The 21,288-nt window shown below is 35.0% G+C and overlaps 1 protein-coding gene across 7 annotated transcripts in view; it reads left to right on the top strand.

Annotated features, from left to right (window-relative positions):
- Positions 1-4,463: 4,463 nt before the first annotated feature.
- POSTN (periostin) overlaps positions 4,464-21,288 on the top strand; it is a 31,042-nt gene continuing 14,217 nt past the window's right edge. For all 7 annotated transcript variants that reach the window (XM_088159595.1, XM_088159597.1, XM_014868891.2 and 4 more), the window contains exons 1-16: positions 4,464-4,690; positions 6,166-6,264; positions 10,184-10,248; positions 11,236-11,393; positions 12,007-12,171; positions 12,986-13,132; positions 14,018-14,159; positions 14,759-14,971; positions 15,132-15,266; positions 16,688-16,836; positions 17,305-17,441; positions 18,185-18,315; positions 19,846-19,976; positions 20,139-20,241; positions 20,618-20,685; positions 21,228-21,273. In XM_088159595.1, coding sequence (XP_088015721.1) covers positions 4,569-4,690; positions 6,166-6,264; positions 10,184-10,248; positions 11,236-11,393; positions 12,007-12,171; positions 12,986-13,132; positions 14,018-14,159; positions 14,759-14,971; positions 15,132-15,266; positions 16,688-16,836; positions 17,305-17,441; positions 18,185-18,315; positions 19,846-19,976; positions 20,139-20,241; positions 20,618-20,685; positions 21,228-21,273 — 2,011 coding nt within the window. In that variant the 5' untranslated portion in view covers positions 4,464-4,568. The remainder of the gene's footprint in view (positions 4,691-6,165; positions 6,265-10,183; positions 10,249-11,235; positions 11,394-12,006; positions 12,172-12,985; positions 13,133-14,017; positions 14,160-14,758; positions 14,972-15,131; positions 15,267-16,687; positions 16,837-17,304; positions 17,442-18,184; positions 18,316-19,845; positions 19,977-20,138; positions 20,242-20,617; positions 20,686-21,227; positions 21,274-21,288) is intronic.

The raw sequence follows: 21,288 nt of genomic DNA, 5'->3' as shown, positions 1-21,288 counted from the left end.
CTGCAGAGCGAATAAGCATTTAATTGAGCCATTTAAGATGCATGCTACTGACAATTTGCTGTCATTTCAACCTCAACAAAAAAAAAAATTGTTTGTGAGGCAAACAATGGTTAATTCACTTACTAAATAAACTGGATGGCATGGGCAAACTCGTAGGATTTTTCTTTGTTTGTTTGCCCGTGCTTTTTCCTTTAAGCAGTAAAGAATAGAGAGTGGAGGCACGCAGTGTAGCTCATTATCACACCATCTAATTCCAGGTCAACCTTAAAAAATTAGTGGTGCCCAACACAAACACCCTTGTAGCTTCTACTGTGTCTTTGGTACCCTCTGCTACATTCTCCTGCTGCCTGAATGACTTCTTAGCTCCTATTGATTGGCTCCCTCAGCTCTTATCTCGGTGCTGCACTGACGTTTGCCACGTGCTTTACAAGCACAAGAAGTCAAGAATGCACTTGGATAATCCATAGATGGGATTTTATTGCGGGCTGCCTTGTCAGAAGATGTGCTCATTCGCTAAGGAAGAAAACAACTGTTTGCCAATGGCAACAGCATCACCTGCTGTCAGATGAGAAATCAACATTCCTTTTTCCTGAGGAGTAAGGCTAATCCTTACTTAATTTTTCAGGGTAGCTGAGCTAAATATGGAGATCAGGACTGAGGAATCAGACCATATAATTCATGCTTATACTGCTATATTTTACAAATTTTTACTACGTTCACATTATAATTTGTATGTTAGCATTTCTAATGTCACTTTGACACAGAGAAAGCAGAAAATTTTGATGTTTGGGGATGTAGATTTTTCCCAAAACACATAAGAAGGATCAGTCCATACTATGAAAAGCTTTTGAGAGATTTATTAGAAGCAATCCGTCCCTGGGTTTGTAAATCACCATTAAATATAATTTCCTAAAGAAAAACATCCACAAATTAGCATACAAGATACTTTAACTCTTAGTTTAGAATAACATCTAGGAACATAAAACTTTAGATTTAATCATTATGCATAAAAACGATAGAATAAATTAATAACATACAAAAACTGAAGTATGTACACAATATTTTAAAATTTTAGGAATATTTCTTCTTCCACCAAAATTTGACTATAAAACAGCTTTCTAAGCTATTAATAACTTTCTACGAGATCAGGTTGTTTTACAGCTCCTGTTGACTTGCTTAAAACCAGATACCTACAGCTTCTGAGGATATCCAAAAATGAATGTTTCCTTACAACATTTCTATATTGTAAGGAACCAAAGTAATGACTGGTATTTACAGCTCTGAACCACCAGAATGACAGCTTTGAGTCTTCATTTCTTCCTTTCTCCAATTCTTCTCTTCTAAATTCAGATGGCTCTGAGCTATCTTCGTGTTTCTACATCTAACAGTGTTTTCTGTGATTTAATTCCCATATATGTTTATATACACATAATGTCACACTCTCACTGGGTGATGTCATGGGGAAAATAATATGAAGCTATTTTGATAAACACCTTAGTGTTGCTAAAACTTGGAAAGATAGAAGAAGTTTAGTTATTGTAAAAAGGTAGAAATATAAGGAGAAAAAAATATTTGACAATGTGTGCCAAATGAAATTCAAACTTGAAAAAAAATAATAATTTCTATTGAAGAGCAGAATCTTTTTTATTAAGTTCTGCAGCAAATGACCAGAGATAATTAAGTCTAGAATTAGTACTGGCTTCTTTTGAATCATATTGCTACCATGTTGAGATTTCATTATTACAGATTAGCCACAAATTACTAATAGAGATATGTTTCTGTTGCTTCAATTTGATGTAAAAGAAGTTATTCACAACCCTAAATACTTGAAAAAAAGATTTTCCATCATATGGTTAAACTAATCTTCCTCAGGAATAATAAAAAGAATTGCTTATCATACAATAAATTTTTAGTGTAAACACTTAAAACAGGCTTCAGAAAATGACTTTACAGATTTTTCTCCACTAGAGGTCTCTAGAGAAACACAATAAACTGTTCAGAATAGCAGATATCTTAGACCTTTTTTCTTGGAATAAGTTGCATGTCATGGAAGATGAAAATCCACACCTGTTCCATTCTTATTCCAGGTATTTCTTTGGATATACTCTTTCTGTTTTGGATAATAAAGATTCCTATTACTACAATAATAATTCAAATCCATGAGGTGTTTTAAGCTATTTTATAATTTGATATTTAATATTTCTAATTAGAAATTCAACATAAATTCACTTAGGAAATATAATAGCACAAAGCATTTAGCTGAAGGAAGAAAAAAAACTAAGGTGGCAGCTGGATGGAGTAGTCAACCTGCTAAATAAACAACAAATTAAAATAAATAAAGTACCAATAGGCACAAGTGAACAAAGCATTGGCTAACAAAAGCAGTACTTTAGTTGGCAAATTATGAAATAGTACTCTGGTGTGCAGCTCAGCATGCCATTGTACCACAAGCAAAATAGAACTTGGCTCCAATATTGTTTTTTATGTCTAGTTTAACATAAACATAAACGAAGAATAAGATTCATGTAATGGGACTCTTTTTTCTTCTTTATGCTTTTTGCTTTGTTTTGTTATTACTAAAAGTTTTTAAATTGAAATTGTGCCGTTTTTCTTGGGTTGATATTTTCAAGGAAGTGATCTCCACTAAAAGATAATCTTTATTCCTTTAGTATTTATGCATTCATACAGCACTCACCAGAATAACTTATTCAGGAATTTAGATATTTTTGCAGAAAATGAAGCCTATGTTCATTATTTTATTTCATTATGCTACTTTATTTCAGGGAACTTTACCTCTCTATTTACTATTTTTTGCTTATGCTTGCCTCATTAAATATAGCATAATGCTGTGACCAGGCTTGTTGGTAAGTGTTGAATTATAGCCTACTGTACTCAATGCAGAGAACAAAAGGGATTCTCTGAGATTTGAGGTAGGGGCACTAATCACAAAACTGGAAAATTATGGAAAGGAAAATGTTTGCCTTGCTCAGACGGCTCCATTATTAACTGTGGTGGATAGCTATGCAAACAAGAGCTCAGTGCATACAGCAGCATCAATTGCTACTTATTTTTCGGTGCTACATGGTAAGTGTGGAAGAGAAGAACCTGAGCTATGCTGAGATTTCAGAGATGAGGGAGACACTCCTGAGAAGACAGGTTACTGGGACAGTTCTGGAAGTTTCTGAAGTTTTTCAAGTTAATTTTACAGCATATCTTCTGATCTTTTCACCTTTAAATTGAGAACTGCAAAAGCAAACTAAGGCCAATTAGCAGCTTGAAATTCCACAGTTAGGCACTTAACAGGTGATATTTCTCAGAGTATTTCTTGCTGCAAAGACCAGAAAGAAATACACAGCTCTGAGAGGAATAAAAGCACAGCACTGATATTCTCCTAAATCTTGTAATATGAAATCACAGAGTTGATCCATCACCTCCATCAGTGGATCTGTCAATAAGGTTTCAGACATGGAGTTCATACATCAAGAGGTGCTGACACTTTCATGAGCTATCTTGAGTTTTTTGCAAGTTGGGTATGTAGAGATCATGATAGAACAGAAGCCCACATGCCATTTAATCAAATGTCTCTGGTTTTAATCTTAGAAACCATGAAGCATTAAGCAAACACTTCTATATAAATGGCAGCATCTTTTCCTTGACATGAAAATTTCAAACTCCTGGATTGCAGTCCAAATACCAGCTGCCCCTGGTTCCTTAAGACTATCCCTTCACAGGAGGCTTGAGCCTGTCACTTCTGCCTCAGTTTCCTCAGTAACAGATCAGAATTACATTTTCCATTTATTGTACAAGAGGCTTTGAAGGACTGATTAATAAGTACAGAAAGGTACACATTCAAATTTTCAGATACTCTGTGATTTTGATATATATAACTATATATTATATAAAGCTCTGAATGAAAGCATTATGTAACAATACTTGTTATGATTAGAATCAAAATCAATATTCAAACTAAAACTGTGTTTGATTGAGAGACTACTTCATAATCAGAATGTGTGTTAATACAGCTTTTTTTTCTCAAGACAAAAACGCCATTTCAGGTTATTGGCAACTGTATTTGAAACTTTCATCAACTTCACTAGCTAAACAGCTAAATAGCTGATAACTGTGAGGACATGGAAAACAAAGGAAAGCAATGCAGTTCTTATGGGAACAGACAACATCTTCCTCTGGGTTTGAATAAAACCACACGCAATGATCATGACCTCTGGATGCCTCAGTGCTATAAATACTAAACCATAAGTCAAAGTCTAAACTTCCCGAACTCTCTCTGTTGTTGTGTCAGCAGAATAAAATGTTAAGCCTTCTGTAATAAGGAAGAAATTAATCAATTGAGGATTAAAATAAATTATTTATATGGTTAATGTATGGTACTGATTTAGGTTTCTGAAGCTGAGAGCAAAAGCTGCTGTTCTAAGGGGGGTGGTACAAAGTTTCAGGTTGATCCTGTGGTTCCCTCCCACCACCTTCTAACATGTATATAAATTGTCAGCTCTCCAGACCCTTTGCCAGTTCTCTCTTCCAGACTTGCCAGAAGCAACAGAGGACTAAAGATGAAGATCTTTTTCTTATTCACCTTTTCGACTTTTTTGTTGTCTGCATTTGAACCAGCAGCTGCTTTTGCTCACTATGACAAGATTTTAACTCACAGTCGAATAAGGGCACGCGACCAGGGGTAAGTGACTGGCTTTTATGTCTAATTTAAAAGGAAGCTGTTAATCTTTAGTCTCCCCTTTCTTCTGGCATTATATTACATGTAATTTATCTCTATGAATTTTTACTGTCATTCAAGTAGAATTTTCTTTTAAAATTCATTTTACAAGAATTGTGCCTGAATAAAAAGCTTTTCACAGAGTTTTAAAAGGAGATAGAATATTGTTAAACTTCATAAAATGGAAAGAAATCTAAAATCACCACTTCTCAATGGATAAAATGTGATTCAGAATCACCAAAATTAATTTCAGTTCATAAGTATTGTAATAGGATATCAGAAATGTTTAAGATATGCTTTCAAACTTTTGCAGAGCTGATAACTGTCTACAGTATTTGCTCTCTTTATTCGATCCTGATGAAAATCACAAACTCTGTTTAAATGTTTTCTTATATGGGAATATATCCTGGAAATCCTTTGTGACAATTCTGTTCCCACTAGAACAGTGCAGCAAGCTGCTCAGCAGGGCTTCCAAAAGGCAATGCTTACAAGCCAGGCTGCTTGGAGACATGGAAATAATTTGAACAGCTGGTGTCAGGGAAACACATGTGCCTAAAGATATTTTCCTCTAGTCTTCTTAAGCAAAAACATTCTGCGAATAAGAATTGTTTAACATCCTATCTTCCCACAGCCTGCTACACATATACTTTTCAAATTTTTTTAGCTTTTCAAAAAAAAGCTCACTGGCTTCCCAGTGATGTAAAGTATATATTCTAACTTCTGAACTGGTGAATTTTTTTAATTGCAGAAGTATAAACATTTCGAATTAAATTTACTTGCTCCATGGAATTTGACCATAAGAAATTAATATTTGTACACCACCAAGCTAAGGAACATGTATTTCTCCTCTGAAGTCTGTGACTTCCTTTTATTTACATGCCAATTTACCCTTTGGTCCCCCGTAATTCCCAGAATGTTTATTTAGGTGCCTGCGGTATTCAGAATGGTTGGCAATCAAAATAGCTGATTGATTTACAGAAGACAGGGCTTCCTTCTACATAAAGAACAAGGCACTTTTCTCCCCCAACTCCCCACGACCTTCAGCTGCACAGATGTGTAAAAGACAAAAAACTTTAATGAAAAGAGCCTCATGGTATTCACTGGTCCCTGGTGGCTGGTGATTCACCTCACGGGGGGAAGGGAGAAATGGATATTGAGACTTGCCTAGGCACAGCTGGTGATCGCTGCCCATCAGAAACACAGGGTCAAACCAGAACGAAGAGGAAGCCTCTGTCGCTGCAGGGAGGGTGGAGTTTCTAAGGAATCCAGCTGGGCAGTCCCAAGAGCTTGCACTGTGGCTACTTCAAAACACACCTGTCCTGGAAACTGGAGCCAGATGTTAATTTCTTACTCAACAGGGAGAGTATTTGCTACTATTTCATGTTGAATTTTTCATGTACAAAACCTTTTTTTAAAAATGTTTCTCACTGCACCCATAGCCCAAATGTCTGTGCTCTTCAGCAAGTTATGGGAACAAAAAAGAAATACTTCAGCACTTGCAGAAACTGGTACCAGCAAGCCATCTGTGGAAAGAAAGCGTAAGTATGCTCCGCTTCCAAACTATTCTCCATTGACTGAGATAATAAAAATGTAGAAAACTCTTTTTCTCCCAGACAAACTAACTGTTTACTGTTGATATTAGAATCTTTACTTCTCCTCCTCCAGGTGGCATTGCAATACTGACTCCCCCTTTCCTTCTCTGGGCACACTGCAAGCCATCCAAAATACTTCACCTTTTCAGTAAAGTCTGCCATACTACTGATAACTTTGGCACTAAAATTTTATTCTACTGCAGACACATTGGGATGAAGGGTATTTCCTGAAAATGCTTAGAGTGGAACTTGAATATTCTCACAGGCAGCTTTGGAAAACAACCTACTTCTGTGGTTTTATTCCTAGATAGATGTCATGTCTTCCCACGAAAGAAAGTCTGCTCTCGGAATGAATCTGAGGGAACACATTGCTTTGCCAAGCTCCAGAAACAAAATGTGTTAAGCAGTGATAGATAACTTCATGCATTAGGAAAAATAGTTTGAAGCAATAGGCAGTATAGGTTCATCAAACTGAAGTCACGTGGAGACTTTGTTCTCCTCATGGCTGGAATTCAGAGGATTGTTAGTTGTAAAACATCTCACAAATCCTGTGCAAGGTCCCAAGAAGTCTCATAGAGCCAACCAGAGGAAGACAGTGAGCTGTGGGGCTGGGTGGATTTGGTCATGACAGTCTACACAAAATTATCACCTGCCCTTCCCCTTCCATTTCAACCCCCCGACCATTGTACATGTACTCACAGAGCAAGGCTAGATGAGGAAGGTTAGATGAGGAAAAGGATGTGTGTGAGAATAAGCTGAGTCGTAGAACTCCTGAGGGTTGTCTAATGGGTTTTTGTGGTTATAATAAAGCATCTGTTATAACTTAGTCTTAATCATTATTGAGTTTTACACTCTGCACATTAAAACCAGAATAAAAAGACTAAAGAGGTTACTCCAATAAGAATGCTAATCCGAAGGACAACAGCTCTTGTCATGTCAATATCTCCACTTTAACAAGTCCTCCCTAACTTATATCTATAAAATGTTGAAAGTTCTTATTATGTGCAGTTCCCATTTACAATGGCAGTGTAACATACAAATTTCCTAAAATCAGCATTTGTTGGACCAAAATTCTTTCCACTGTTTCTCAGCACTATTTTATCTCCATGCCAGCAAGAAGTAGAAACAGATGAGTCACAGAGTTGATTTGAATAAACTGAAAACTGACTCTATTAGCCAAGAATAACAAGGATTAAGGTAGTGCTGTTCTGACTTTTTCCTTTGAATATACTCCTTTGGATGAAGTCAGGACAATGTTGTATTAAAAAAAAAAAAGAAAAAAGACAATAACAGCAACAAAACCAACCAAACAAACAAAAAGAAACCCAACCCAAGACAAACACAGAAACAAACTTCACCAAAACCTCAAGAATGCTGCATTGGTTTATTATCTGAATAATTGTTTTCTTTCTTCTTTTGGCCAAAGGCTTATACTGAGCTAGTAGGGATGTCATGAGGATAATTTCTGGTCTGGTCTGAGGTGGCACTTCCTCTGTGTGCTGTGCCTACCCACAGATGGTACTGAGGAACTGCATCTTGCACCGAGTTCTATCTGGTTCTTACCTTAACATGAGATGATGCTCCATGCACACCTCTTTTCTCCCATCTCATCCTTCTGACATTTTGGGCACAGCTAAAGAACCTTTCAACTGCAGAAAACTGTAAGGGAACATGAATAATGTAAGCAGAAACTTGATAACTGAAAAGAAGCCTGGGCTGTGCATAACAAGATACATGGTAAAAAAGGCACTGATCTTGTAATGCTTGGCTAAAGAAGCATTTTCATCTTAACTATGTTCTTCAGCCAATTTTCTGTCTTTCATTAATTTTATCATTGTTGGATATGGTATGAGGATTAGACTTGCCATATCTTACTCTATGCTTATAACTCAGCTGCCTCTTTCCTTTTTCCAAAAGCTAATTAAACTGCAATATTTCATAGCTTCCCATGGGATGAGGGGGAAAGATTTTCTATTCCAGGGAAGGGAAAAATATTTTCTCATGACAAAGCAGTTCACACAGTTGGGAGAACATTTTGATTCCTATTCTGCTACACATTTTTTTAATCAGATAATCACATTATTATGTTTTTATTATTAGCTTCTGGCAAGGATGCAAGAAAGATTAAGAGTAAAAGGTTATCTGTAGCCTAAGTTGTATGTTATCCATGCATTCCCAAGAGATAGCCTTCAGTGAATTGCTTTAAAGAGAGAGGTGTACTAAAAGAACTATACAAATACTTTCGATATATGGTTTCTCAGTTGAAAATATAAACATGGCAGAAGGATGAATATGTAATGTATGAATATGCATATGAGGGAATGGACAAAAGTATTTTCATAGCATGGAGAAATAAAAGAGTGTGTTTAAAAAAGAAATCAACTTCACCACCTCCATCAAATTGCTCTCTTTTATGGAATTATAATCCTCACTTTTACAATCATGCTGTGTACTATTATTTTTCTTCCAGTCTACTTTATCTTGAAATCCCTTGAAGTTGTTTGGATGTTGAAGATATTAAGTCCAACTTTTCATTTGAATAAGATATTCATTTTAATGTGGTTGTGGTTAACTTTTTGTCAGCTTTAAATTATGAAACATGAGAGAAATGTACTCAGCTGCCACCAAAGATTCTGCAAATTAAAAGCTGGACTGTAGTGGTTAAAGACCCAGTAAAAACCTTCAAGGAATTGATGTTCAGAACTTTTGAACTGCCAACATCAGCTACATCTATAAAAATAAATCTATTATGTAAAACAGTGATGTCATTATGATGTAACATATACTGTACAGTCTACAATAATATGAAAAATAATACATGAAGTTTAATGTACTAAATTTCTTCCAAGGAACCAAAATTGCCTCTGTGATAACTTTAGTGAATTTACATTTTCCTGTAAGAGAGGAGAATTTTTCAAACAGGTCAATGGTAGAACTGTTATTTCTGTCTATTAATTAAGAAGACATTATATCTTATAAGAATCACAATATTAAAATGAACATTCACCCCTGTTATGTGTAGCTTAAGTGTATTTGAGAACGATAGTATTTTATTGACATAGTTATATAACATTTCCTGGCCCATGGCAAGGCTAAAGTCTCTGTATGCTGTGAACACAAGTTTTTTAAACGCTGGTTTTGATTTCTTTTATTCTGGTTTTCATCTTCACATTTACCTGTGGACTTTCCCTTGTGTCCATCCATCCAGCTTTTCCAGTGACTTCCTTCTCTATAACCAATTTTATGTCTGTTCCTAATTAGTTCTCTCCTTCATTCCTGAGCTTCTTCAAATTCTTCCTTGGAAAACAGAGGCTCTCTTATTCCTCTTGTAATCAGCATACAATACACAGGACCTTCTCTGAAATACTGGTTAATTCCTATAACCATTATGTAGGTGATCTCATGTAGCTCTGCCACTTTAATTTCTATTCTATTCATTTAAATTTGTCTTTTTCCTTTGCAACCCTTCCGCCAGGATTTCATTTTAATAGCCTCACCTTTTTTTTCTCTTTGTTCAATGTCATATCTGTTCAACATACAATAGATAAATTAATGCTCTTCAGCTGCTGTTCTAGTTACATCATCTTTTAGTAACTCCATATGAGTACCATAAGTCTGCCCATGTTCCCTCTCAGAGCTTAAATTTAATGATGGTAGTCATTCTTTAAATTCAAAAGCTTTACATTTAGTAAAATATGACCAATTTGTAATCAATTTTTAAAAAGCTGAATGACAAACAAAAGGCTGAATAGCTGGAAATGTGCTACCAATGAAAAATTTATAATAAAAATTAAATTATACTTAGTTAAAATTATTTTATTTCCCCTGTATAATATTTAATTGTGCTTTTGTCTATATCTCACAGAACTGTCTTATATGAGTGCTGTCCTGGCTATATGAAGATGGATGGTACAAGAGGATGTCCTGCAGGTATGAACTTATTTTCTTATGGATTAGTTGGCATATGGGAAAAATTGCAGTTACAGCAGAGTTTCAAAGGTGGTCATCATGAGAAATTATTGCCTCTTTTTAAGAAGTACTGTCTAAGAATGCACAGCTTCATTTGCACACTGCAAACATAGCTAAAAGTCAGCTAGCACTGAATTAGATCATAGACTTTAGGTTGAATTTCTCAGCCCCTTCCAGATTCTGGATTGGTGAGAATTGACAGTGTTAATAGATTGATAGAAGAGTAGTATGAGAAGGAATGCATTTCATAATTTTTTTTCCCTATATCTGAAATTATCCTTTTATGTTCAATAATGCAGAGTTCAGTTTGTTTACATAAATTAATCTCCCTTCAGATGCTGACATAAGGATGAGATCAGTCACACACTAGAATCTCCTGTTCTTCTCCATAACCATAAAAAGAGCCAAGAACCATTAGATTGCATGCAAATGTCTCACTTCTAGATGCCTAAAATTAGGAGAGATGAATGCTATCATGTAGCCATGTTTTAACTGTGAGACTATAGCCATTCTTACTGTCTGGATGATCAGTACATGCATAAACCAGACACTTGAAGAGGAGCAAGAGGCCTCACAAAAAGAATTCTGGTCCATTGTGACTGAATGAGACCCACTCCACTGAAATTTTTGTGATTGTAAATGGATAGCCTCCCATTTCATGCTGGGTTGATAAAGAATACAACAACTCTTCTAAAGAAAACTTTACAATATTCAGTATTGTTTGAACTAATTTTTCATTAAGAAAAACACCAAAAGCAATGGCAAGCAGATGTGCTTAAACGACTTTTGAGTATGCTGACAATGAAATTTTTAATCTAAACAAGTTGTTTAATACTGAATTAAACCGTTTCAGAACTATTGTGCATCCAAAAGACACAATGAAAAATTGATTGTGATAAAGTGGGGGACTGAAGAGTTTACAATATTCTTACCTCATGTTTATTTTAGTTGCTCCTATTGATCATGTATATGGCACTCTTGGTATTGTGGGAGCTACCTCCACACAGCAGTACTCTGACATTTCAAGGCTGAGAGAAGAGATTGAGGGACGAGGATCATTCACTTTCTTTGCACCAAGCAATGAAGCCTGGGACCAATTAGATTCAGTAAGTGTGTGTGTATGTGTGTCCATGTGTCTGTCTGTGTGCATGTGCGTGGGTTGAACATTTTAGCTGAAGAAGCTAGTGTGGGATAAATTAGATTGGAAACAATGTCGAGATTTTAGACTTAGAAGGGCATAATAAAAGTAATAATGAAATAATCTGAATGTTTAACATACATTTCTGAAGCTAGAGAGGCTGAGTTTACTTTCAGGAGTACTAAGCAATTGTAATTGCTTCTTATTTAAGCACTTGCTTGACACATATTAGTATTGTTAATTGTATTAACAAAGTTTTGGGGAATCTCCTAGGAATTCCAGCAGCTGCATGATATATGGCTGCATGTTGTCAGTAATTCAGGTGTCCTTCTTTTAGTACTGATCTTAGTTAAATAAACATTGAATTAAACCTTCTCCAATGACTTGTCTGTGATGAAGCCTTGTCTTCCATTTGTGAGCAAACCAGACTTAAAGGTCATTTAAGTAGAATCAGATTTATAGGCTAACAGATGCTGAATATGTTGAAAGCATATACTAAGGTAAAACAACACGTACATCTTTCTGAGTGGAAGAATGCTTTGAAGCTTCTAATTAATTAAATTCCTTTTTTTTTTCTCCAGGAGGTTCACAGGAATTTGGTTGACAATGTAAACATTGAACTGTATAATGCTCTCCACCACCATATGTTAAACAAGCGCATGTTGACAAAAGATCTTAAGAATGGCATGACCCTAGTGTCTATGTATAATGGCCAGAAATTGCTTATTAACCATTATCCTAATGGGGTAAGTCTATTCTCTTTTTTTCCCTTAATATATTCATTTAATTGCAGCCTTTATTTCCTTTATTACCTTATATAACTAAGAAAATATATTATCAAAAGTTTGCCATCTACCAAGTCAGTTGCCACTGACAAAAATAAATATTCTCTTGAAGAACTTTTGACTGCTGTGTAGACTAGTCACTAAGAATGAATGAGCAAACATCGCGCTGTTAAAAAATCAAAGTTCAAATGAAAACGAATTTTCTTCATAAAAGACAAAGCCTTGTGTGGCCAAAATACATGATCATAATAAATTTGACAGAAAAATCTACTATTAGTTTTCATAGTTTTGCTAAATAATATTAAAGCAGATCTTTTATTCTAATTTGAGTGCATGGTAGAAACATTGAAGGTTGTAGGAAACACACATCCCTTACTTGGCTAGAAAAAAAATAATTTTTATAAATGCTAGAAACTTCCCAGTTAAGTCAGTCATCTTTGATGTCTTAAATGCATCAAAATATTTGTTTGTCCACGGGTTGCATCACTAAAAAGCAATATAATCACCATATTAGCCAGATAAGCAAAACCAAATTAGAATAATTGCAGTAAGAAATTAAACATGAATATGAAATCAATGTAACCTGAATAAATATGCTGCTATCTTTTCAGAAGCTTAGTCAAACTTTCAAATCTTACAAGGCTTTACTTCAAAATTTGAAAAATACAACTGAAATAACAACTGTGAATACACATTGCCAGCCTGTGAGAGTCAGGTTCCAAGCTTGTGCTCAAATCAATGTTTAATCTTCTACTACTTGATTCTTCAAATATAGGTTGTTACTGTTAACTGTGCCAGGATCATCCATGGTAACCAGATTGCTACCAATGGTGTTGTCCACGTTGTTGATCGTGTCCTGACTGCTGTTGAATATACCATTAAAGATTTCATTGAAGCCGAGGAGGATCTTTCATCATTTAGAGTAAGTGGACAAAAATAAAAACTCTTTTCTGTTTATTTTAGGCGGGTTTGCTTATTCCTTTTTAATTTCTTTATGATATCTGGAGGTAAAAATGGTTAGCTCAGTAAAAGAGAGAAATAAATCAAATGAAGAGCTCCAGCTAATATTGCAAATCTAGCTATATAAAAAAGCAACATCAAAAGCACAGAATGTGTCTCTGTACGTAAAAAGCGTCTTCTCTTAAAGCACTGAGAAAATGAAATGTGAGTATGAACTTACAGTGTCTGGTGCTAGATAAATAAGAACAATTTCAAAATGGATGATTAAAAATGGTAAAGATGCCAAATATATTTCAGAACCTCCTAGTAAGTTTCAGAGCACCAGTAGATGCACATAAGAAGGATTTTTCTTGCACAGAGGAAGTATGATTAGAAATTGTCCAAGTTCCTAATTTTTCCATCTTCTGGAAAATGTGTCTGCACAGTGTAATGAGATTTCATGCTGCATATTTTAAAAATGTGTCATTAGTTTGCAAATAACTGTTGTCCTTTTCTATCTTCTAGCTCCTTAATAAATGCAAAAAGGTATTTAAAATGCAGAGGCATAAACATTCAGAGGATCCTCTGAATTCCTCAAATCCGGTTCATGACCAAGTTACAAGAAACCACATTTAATGTCTTTTAAAAAAACTTATAAAAATCAATACTTTCTAGTTTTCAGTTAAAAAAAATTCCTCTGTCAATTACTTTTTTCATCTTTCTATAACATTCACGATCTATCTTTTTAAGGCATTATGATCTCAGGCTAGCATTCAAGTATCTGTGGGCATGAAGTGAAACTAGACAGTTAATGTATTTTGGTAATATTTTAAATAATCAGCATTAAAAAGAAAAAATTATATTTTAGGATTCTGCCATTACATCAGGTGTCATGGATATTCTTGGAAGACCTGGTCATTACACACTCTTTGTTCCTACAAATGAAGCTTTTGAGAGACTTCCAAGGGGAGTTTTTGAAAGAATCAAGGGTGACAAGGTGGCTTCTGAAGGTATTTAAACTTTTTTGCAAATGAGAATTATGTATGAGTGGATCAGGAGGCAGAAAATATATTATCCTTATAGCTCTGGAATTAAGCACCTCTACTTTCATGTGTGTAGGAGGAGTTATTTTTCTGTCTCTAGTACTTGCCTCAGGATGGAAAGTCATTGAAAACTTAGTCTTCAAAACAGTTTTAAGGGAACTGTGAATATACGGGCACATTGAGTTTCTGATAGTTCAGCTGCATAGGTCTGACAGACATTCCTGTCCCTAGAAATTCTGGGCTATCTGAATGTGAAATTCTCTCATATCTTCGCATAGCCTATAAAATTTTGTACTCATAGGTCCTTTTGGAGGCTATCATATGCAGTTCCAGCAGATTGTAGCATAACCAATTCAGTTTTAATAATATAAGGGATGCCAAATAGTTTTGACTGTAAATTATTTAGAAGCCTACAGTATCATTAAATTTAAATAAAGTACCCGTGAGTGAAATTAATTAAATATAGTGTGGCTGGAATAATTTATTCCACACTATATGTAAATATATGTATATGAATATGTGTCCAAACACCTACATCTATTAAACTCCTGCTCTTTTCTCTGCAGCTCTTGTGAAGTTTCATATATTAAATACTCTCCAGTGCTCTGAAGCCATCACAGGTGGAGCTGTCTATGAAACCTTGGAAGGAAACACTGTTGAAATCGGTTGTGATGGTGAAAGTCTGACTGTGAATGGAGTGAAAATGGTGAAACGCAAAGATATTGTGACAAGCAATGGTGTTATCCACCTCATTGATCAAGTGCTAATTCCTGATTCTGGTCAGTAATGTGTTTGAAAAACTTGTTTCACTGAAGATATTTTCAATAACCTTACCCAGATTTCCTCAGATATATAGTTCTGGATAAGCATGGAGGATCCAAATGAGGAATAAGAAGATAATGTGTGTTAAAATACCTTTTCTTAATTCTTTATTTGCAGCCAAACAAGTCATTGAGCTTGGAGGTGCTCAGCAGACTACATTTACAGACCTGGTGGCACAGCTAGGTCTGGCATCTTCTCTAAGGCCAGAAGGCCAATACACTCTCCTGGCACCTCTGAATGGTGCTTTCTCAGGTTAGTAGCCCTAAAAGATTGTCAAAATAAACAAGAATGTATGCTGCTCTGACAGTTTTCCAAATAACCCCCAGTACTTGTTCTCAGTCTCACTGCAAGAGCATCATAGACAGAATGATTTCATCCTTTCAAATTACATACCTTGCAGAAAGACAAAACAAGCCTAACCACCAGACTACACAACTTGTTTTCAGTCATGTAATTTGCTAATGGAAATAGTAGCACTAAAACAAGATACAAAATATGCACAGAAAGACTGTAGGAATGGAAAGATATTAATGAACTGCAAGTTTCCTTAATCTTTATGTTACTTTCATTAGATTAACTTTTTTGTTCTCAGAAAATGTATGCAGTGGTTTAATTCCAGCTAAATACCACATATCCACTTAATCACTCCCTTCTTTCCCCCAATTTGGGATGGGGAGGAGAATCAGGAAAAAAAATACCTAAAAAAACCTCATAAGTTTAAATATATACAGTTTGATAAGTATAACAAAGTAAAATAATAATATTAATAATACTAATATTACTCATAGAAATAGCAACAATAGTAATAATAGTGATGATGATGATGATAATAATAGTAATGTATGTATGTATGATACAATTACCCGCTACCAACTGACTTATGACCAGCCAGTGACTGGCACCTCCCAGCCAGCTCACCCAGTTTATATACTGGGCATGAGATTCTATGGTATGGAATGAGTTTGGGTCACCTGTCCTGGCCATGATCCCTCACTGGCAGAGCATGGGACACTGACATGTCAATGGCTTAAGATGAGCACTTAAGCCAAGTGAGTGAGGTGTTGCTCAGCAACAACAATACATCAGCATGTTATCAACATTATACTCATATTAAATCCAAAACTCAGCATTTTCCTAGGAGGAAAATCGACTCTATCTCAGCTAAACCCAGGAAATACAAGCAAGTTAGTATTTATCAGTACATTAAAGCAGAGAGAAGTTGATAAAAATATACTGTAAAACAGGTGTTTGTATATTTGCAGAGGTGACATCTTGCCTTTTCTCAAATAATTAGTGTTGTCTCATTACCTTGGAAGTAAATTTGGATAGATTTTAGGTGCACATGTAGAAAGGAGAAGTTCTAATACATACTATAGCAGTAATTCAGAAGATGGAGCAGGCCCCCATATGTCAATCATTAGACATATTAGTTATAGTAATTAATCATGGTTGTGTGTAGTGGTTTTGATTTGCTAATACAAACTAGAGCATTGCATCAAAAGTTCTTGACTGAACTTAAGATGGTCAGAACAATTTGCCTTCTGTATACACAGGCTTGTTCACACTTTAACTCAAGCATTTCAATGAAAGACTCAGTATTTCCTGACTCTTTTTATTTGAATAAAAATTCACTGTATAAATGACTAGGTATTAATATCTAAATGGTTTTGTAGATGACACCTTGAGGCTGGATCAACGCCTTCTTAAAACAATCCTGCAGAATCATATTATAAAAGTGAAAGTTGGGCTCAATGAACTGTACAATGGACAAGAGCTTGAAACAATTGGAGGAAAACTACTCAGAGTCTTCGTGTATCGCACAGTAAGTGAATGAGTCTTTCTAAAAATATGCATCCAGCTATGAAAATGGAGAGTCAATAAAAGTTAAAGCTGAATGAAACTCCCAACATTTACCATTATGACTATCCAGCAAAAAATCCTTAAACTTTTAAGATAGCAAAAAATGAAAATCTGATCTTTCTAATTCCAAGCTTTATTTGCATGGAGAACTCTTTGGGAAAACGTAACAGAATTTCAAATTGGGTGCTCATTTAATTACAAATTTTTAAAGTTCATTTTTAGAACTAATTAAGAACATTCTCAAAAGAAAACCACACACACAAAAAATCAAGTTTTAAAATATTTGCACCATGCAAATTCTAGATTTTGCTATTTCTGCTTTCTCAAGCAACACCAAATTTCCTGGCAAGAACACACAATTTGACTGTAGGACATATATATGTGTACATAACATTGTGTAAACAACTACACTTGTTTCTCTTTCAATAAGTCTGTATGCATTGAAAATTCATGCATGGTCAGAGGAAGCAAAGAAGGAAGAAATGGTTTTATTCACGTCTTCAGACAGATCATCAATCCAGCAGAAAAGACATTGCATGAAATGCTGAGGAATGATAAGCGTTTTAGGTGAGTAGTGATATTGACAGAACTGAGATTTTCCTGCAGAAGGTAACTATAAACAGCACAGCAGCTCTGAGAAAAAGTTTTGGCCTGTGGGTATGTAAGTTTTTGGGGTTTTGAGAGCAGAGATGGCAGAAAAGGATTTATTGCCTACAGAAATAACATAAAAGGAAAAAAATGTGGGGGAAGAAAAAGTGTTCTCCAGCTGATGCTGAAAAAACTTCCACACTCAATGCTAGAATGGTTTTTTATGGCACAAAGATGTAAGATGCTAGAATGAGAGGAGTAAGAGGGCAGAAGGAATTGAATCCAGAGCTATAAATGTAGTGGACTCTGGAGTTTTAACTAATGAGTGGTACAATTCCATATGGGTGCAGCAGGACTGTATACCTTTCCAGTACTTATTTCTGTCCCTTTCAATATATCAGTATCTCAATACTCCTAGAGCAAGAACTATCCTTTGCATCCTCCTTTTATCTGTTTGATCTGCAAGGGTTTTTGTTTGATGAATCCTGCTCTGATTCAGGCTGCCAACATGTTTTTTACAAATACTTGTTCCTTTGTCTGCTACTTTTAAGACTGTCTTTTCCTATTTTTTTTTCTCATTTTCCTCTTCTACTATCTTTATTTCTGGGAAACAGTGAAACTGTTTAAAAATGGAAACACTCTCAGAAATGGGGTACTGGACCCAATTATAGTTACCACATTTAAAAAAATGTATTTGTGGTTTGTCTTTTTGTTGTAAACAGCACTTTCCTCAGTCTTGTGAAAGCTGCAGATTTGGATGATGTTCTATCACGGCCTGGACAGTGGACTCTCTTTGTCCCAACTAATGATGCCTTTAAAGGTTTGACTGATGATGACAAGGACATACTGATAAGTAAGTAACATAAAAAAACGTGGAATTATAAGCAAAGTAAAATTGATTGGAAAGGAGACTAATGCACCTCTCACACAAAAGCTGTCTCCTGAAGCAGTTTACATTTTGCATAGAGTAGGTCAAAAGAATCCCCCAAATTATACCCTTCTTGGGCATAGAGAAAATATCTTTTTGGAAAAAAAACTCCAACTTGATTTTTAAATTTAGATTTCACTCTTCACTATCTTATTCCACAGTGCAGCTTCCTGCTATTATTTTTGTCTTCAATTCAGAACTTGAAGTTTTCCGAGATTAATGCCATATTGGACTAATTTGATAGTTAACAAGATAATTTTATTTGCCCTTCTGCTTTTCAAGGAGTTTTATGCATCATTTTTTTCTATCATTGTGACTCAGTTACTTAATGCTTTCCTTGGCCCTCATAATTTTTTCACAGCAGAATTTTTTTTTTTTGTGCCAGATTGCTTTCTAGAATTCTGTTTTGGTTTTCTTTTAAGTTATTATGTTGCTTTCTCCATAAAGATTAAACCTTAAAATGTATAAACTTCATTTATCTGTAAGAAAGATACAAACCAAGGATTATTTTAACCAGTAACTATAGTGGCATAGTCACAAAGGTAGTCTGATAGTTTGTGCAAAATCTTTGGAGTGGCCATGTATAGGCTTTTTATGTAACCTAATGCTGTCTGTGAACGGTCCAGTCACAAAATATCAGTACTAATTTTACTAGGAAGAAAAAGATAATTTAATTACATCTCAGTAGTGAAGTAAATTTCAGTAGTATCAGTGAACAGAACAAAATACAGGGGGAAAAAGGAAAATGTTCAGTGAGAGAGACATAAGGAAAATAGTATGACCAGACAGGATTCCCACTGCAGTTTCGTCAAGGCTGGAACTCCTAATAACAACTAATATCAGCATGTAATTCTAGTATTAAACTTAAAATGGTCAATATTCCATGTAATGGCAAATAGATGTGTTTTAAAGCTTCTCTGCTTGGCATCCTATCTCCTGGGGATGTTATGGTTTTTCTGCAGCCCTCCTATGACTCTCAACCTCCATTGACCCAGAGAGCCCTTTCAGGATATTAACTTGGGCCAGAGGATACATTTCTTTTTTAAGACAGTCTTAAAAATGTAGTCTTTTGTCCCACATAGTGAATGTTGAAATATGGAAATCATTCCTAAAAAAGGGTGGGTTCCCACTTTCCCAGCTTCTGCAAGTTGCTTCTGTCCTCTGTAAGAACAGACAAACCCGGCATTTCTAACTGCTCCATTGACCCCTTTTATGTTCTTTTGTAGAAGATTTCTCATAGGATCTTTGTGATTATGCTCTGAGTACCTATTTGTCATAGAGTTGGGTTTTTTCTTTGTAATAATTTTAACAAATTCAAATTGTATGTGCTCGTGGTATTTTCATATATATTATGTTTCATTCTAGTTCAAGTCTATGTGAATCCTTAGAATTCCCACAAAGAACTATCCCCTGCCATTTGATTTTTTTTATTGCTACTTTTTTATTTTTACATAGGAGACAAAAATGCTCTCAGGAATATTCTTCTTTACCACTTGACACAAGGAGTTTTCATTGGAAGTGGCTTTGAGCCTGGTGTAACCAATATTCTTAAAACCATCCAAGGAGGCAAACTCTACTTGAAAACAGTTAAGTATAGAAAATGTCTCCCTGCTACAGCCTTGTAACAGATATATTCCATGTCTATCCACATTATAGGATGGCACACATTTTTCCAAATGTTATAATAAGGTTTGGGTTTGTTTTCTAATGTCCCTGATAACTTGGGTTCTCTTCTGATCCTTTGCCAGGTGAATGATACTCTTCTGGTTAATGAACTGAAATCAAGAGAATCTGACCTCATGGCAACAAACGGTGTCATTCATGTCATTGACAAACTCCTGTATCCAGCAGGTGAGTATTTAATGAAATTTGTATACCCACTCTTTTAAATCTGTTTACATGCTATGTAACTGCAATAACTCTAAAAAGTTAATTAATTTAAAGATACAATTCCTATGTGGAATTTTAAACAGAAAATTTACCTCAATGCTTATTTTGTGGAAGAACCTTGTTTGAAAACTTGGCAAGATTTTGAAATTTTATGAAAGTAAAAGATATGAAAGACAAGACTAGCCAAATACTAGTTTTTCTGCTGACAGGGAATATTATATATCAAGTATGTGTTTATATGATTGATTGAGCATGATTGCATCAACTGATCACCATAAATCAAAGCAAAATGCACACATTTGTATATTTCCTCTTACATGCCTGCTTCTTTTGTCAGAACTGCCCGTTGGAAATGATCAGCTGCTCACAATATTGAAGAAGTTGATTAAATACATTCAAATTAAGGTATTCTTTCAGTAATTATCCCTCTGTCTTTCTGGCAGGATTTGTGAAACTGAGCACATTATAAGTAATAAGTGATTCTCTGGTCCTTTTTCTCCTTTTCTTTTCTTTTCTTTTCTTTTCTTTTCTTTTCTTTTCTTTTCTTTTCTTTTCTTTTCTTTTCTTTTCTTTTCTTTTCTTTTCTTTTCTTTTCTTTTCTTTTCTTCATATTTGCATTTGGATAACTTCAGTGTGAATTGGCCCAAGTCTGCTCTTCAGTTCACTTTATCACTCTTGGAAAACAAATAACTTATTTGAAAAAAATACAGAGTGACTAAATTCTTATGCCATTAAACCCAGCAGTATCAATAACTTGTAGGCATCCTTGTCTATGTCAGCTAACCTCTTGAGATTACATTCTCCCTCAAAGATGAATGAGAGAAAACTAAACATCACCTAACTTTTAGGTCAGTGAAGCAGTGAATCCTACCCACACTCATTAGGAAACCATAAGGCAAGTGCTACTTTTTACAAATTTTAAATAAATTGCTTTTCTGTTTTTATAGTTTGTTCGTGACAGTACCTTCAAAGAGATTCCACTGACATTTTACAGTAAGTTCATTTTAA

This window comes from Sturnus vulgaris, chromosome 2 (assembly GCF_052056855.1).
Source record: "Sturnus vulgaris isolate bStuVul1 chromosome 2, bStuVul1.hap1, whole genome shotgun sequence".
Taxonomy (NCBI): domain Eukaryota; kingdom Metazoa; phylum Chordata; class Aves; order Passeriformes; family Sturnidae; genus Sturnus; species Sturnus vulgaris.
Note: the sequence above shows the minus strand (reverse complement) of the source record. Positions and strands in the feature narration are given on the sequence as shown.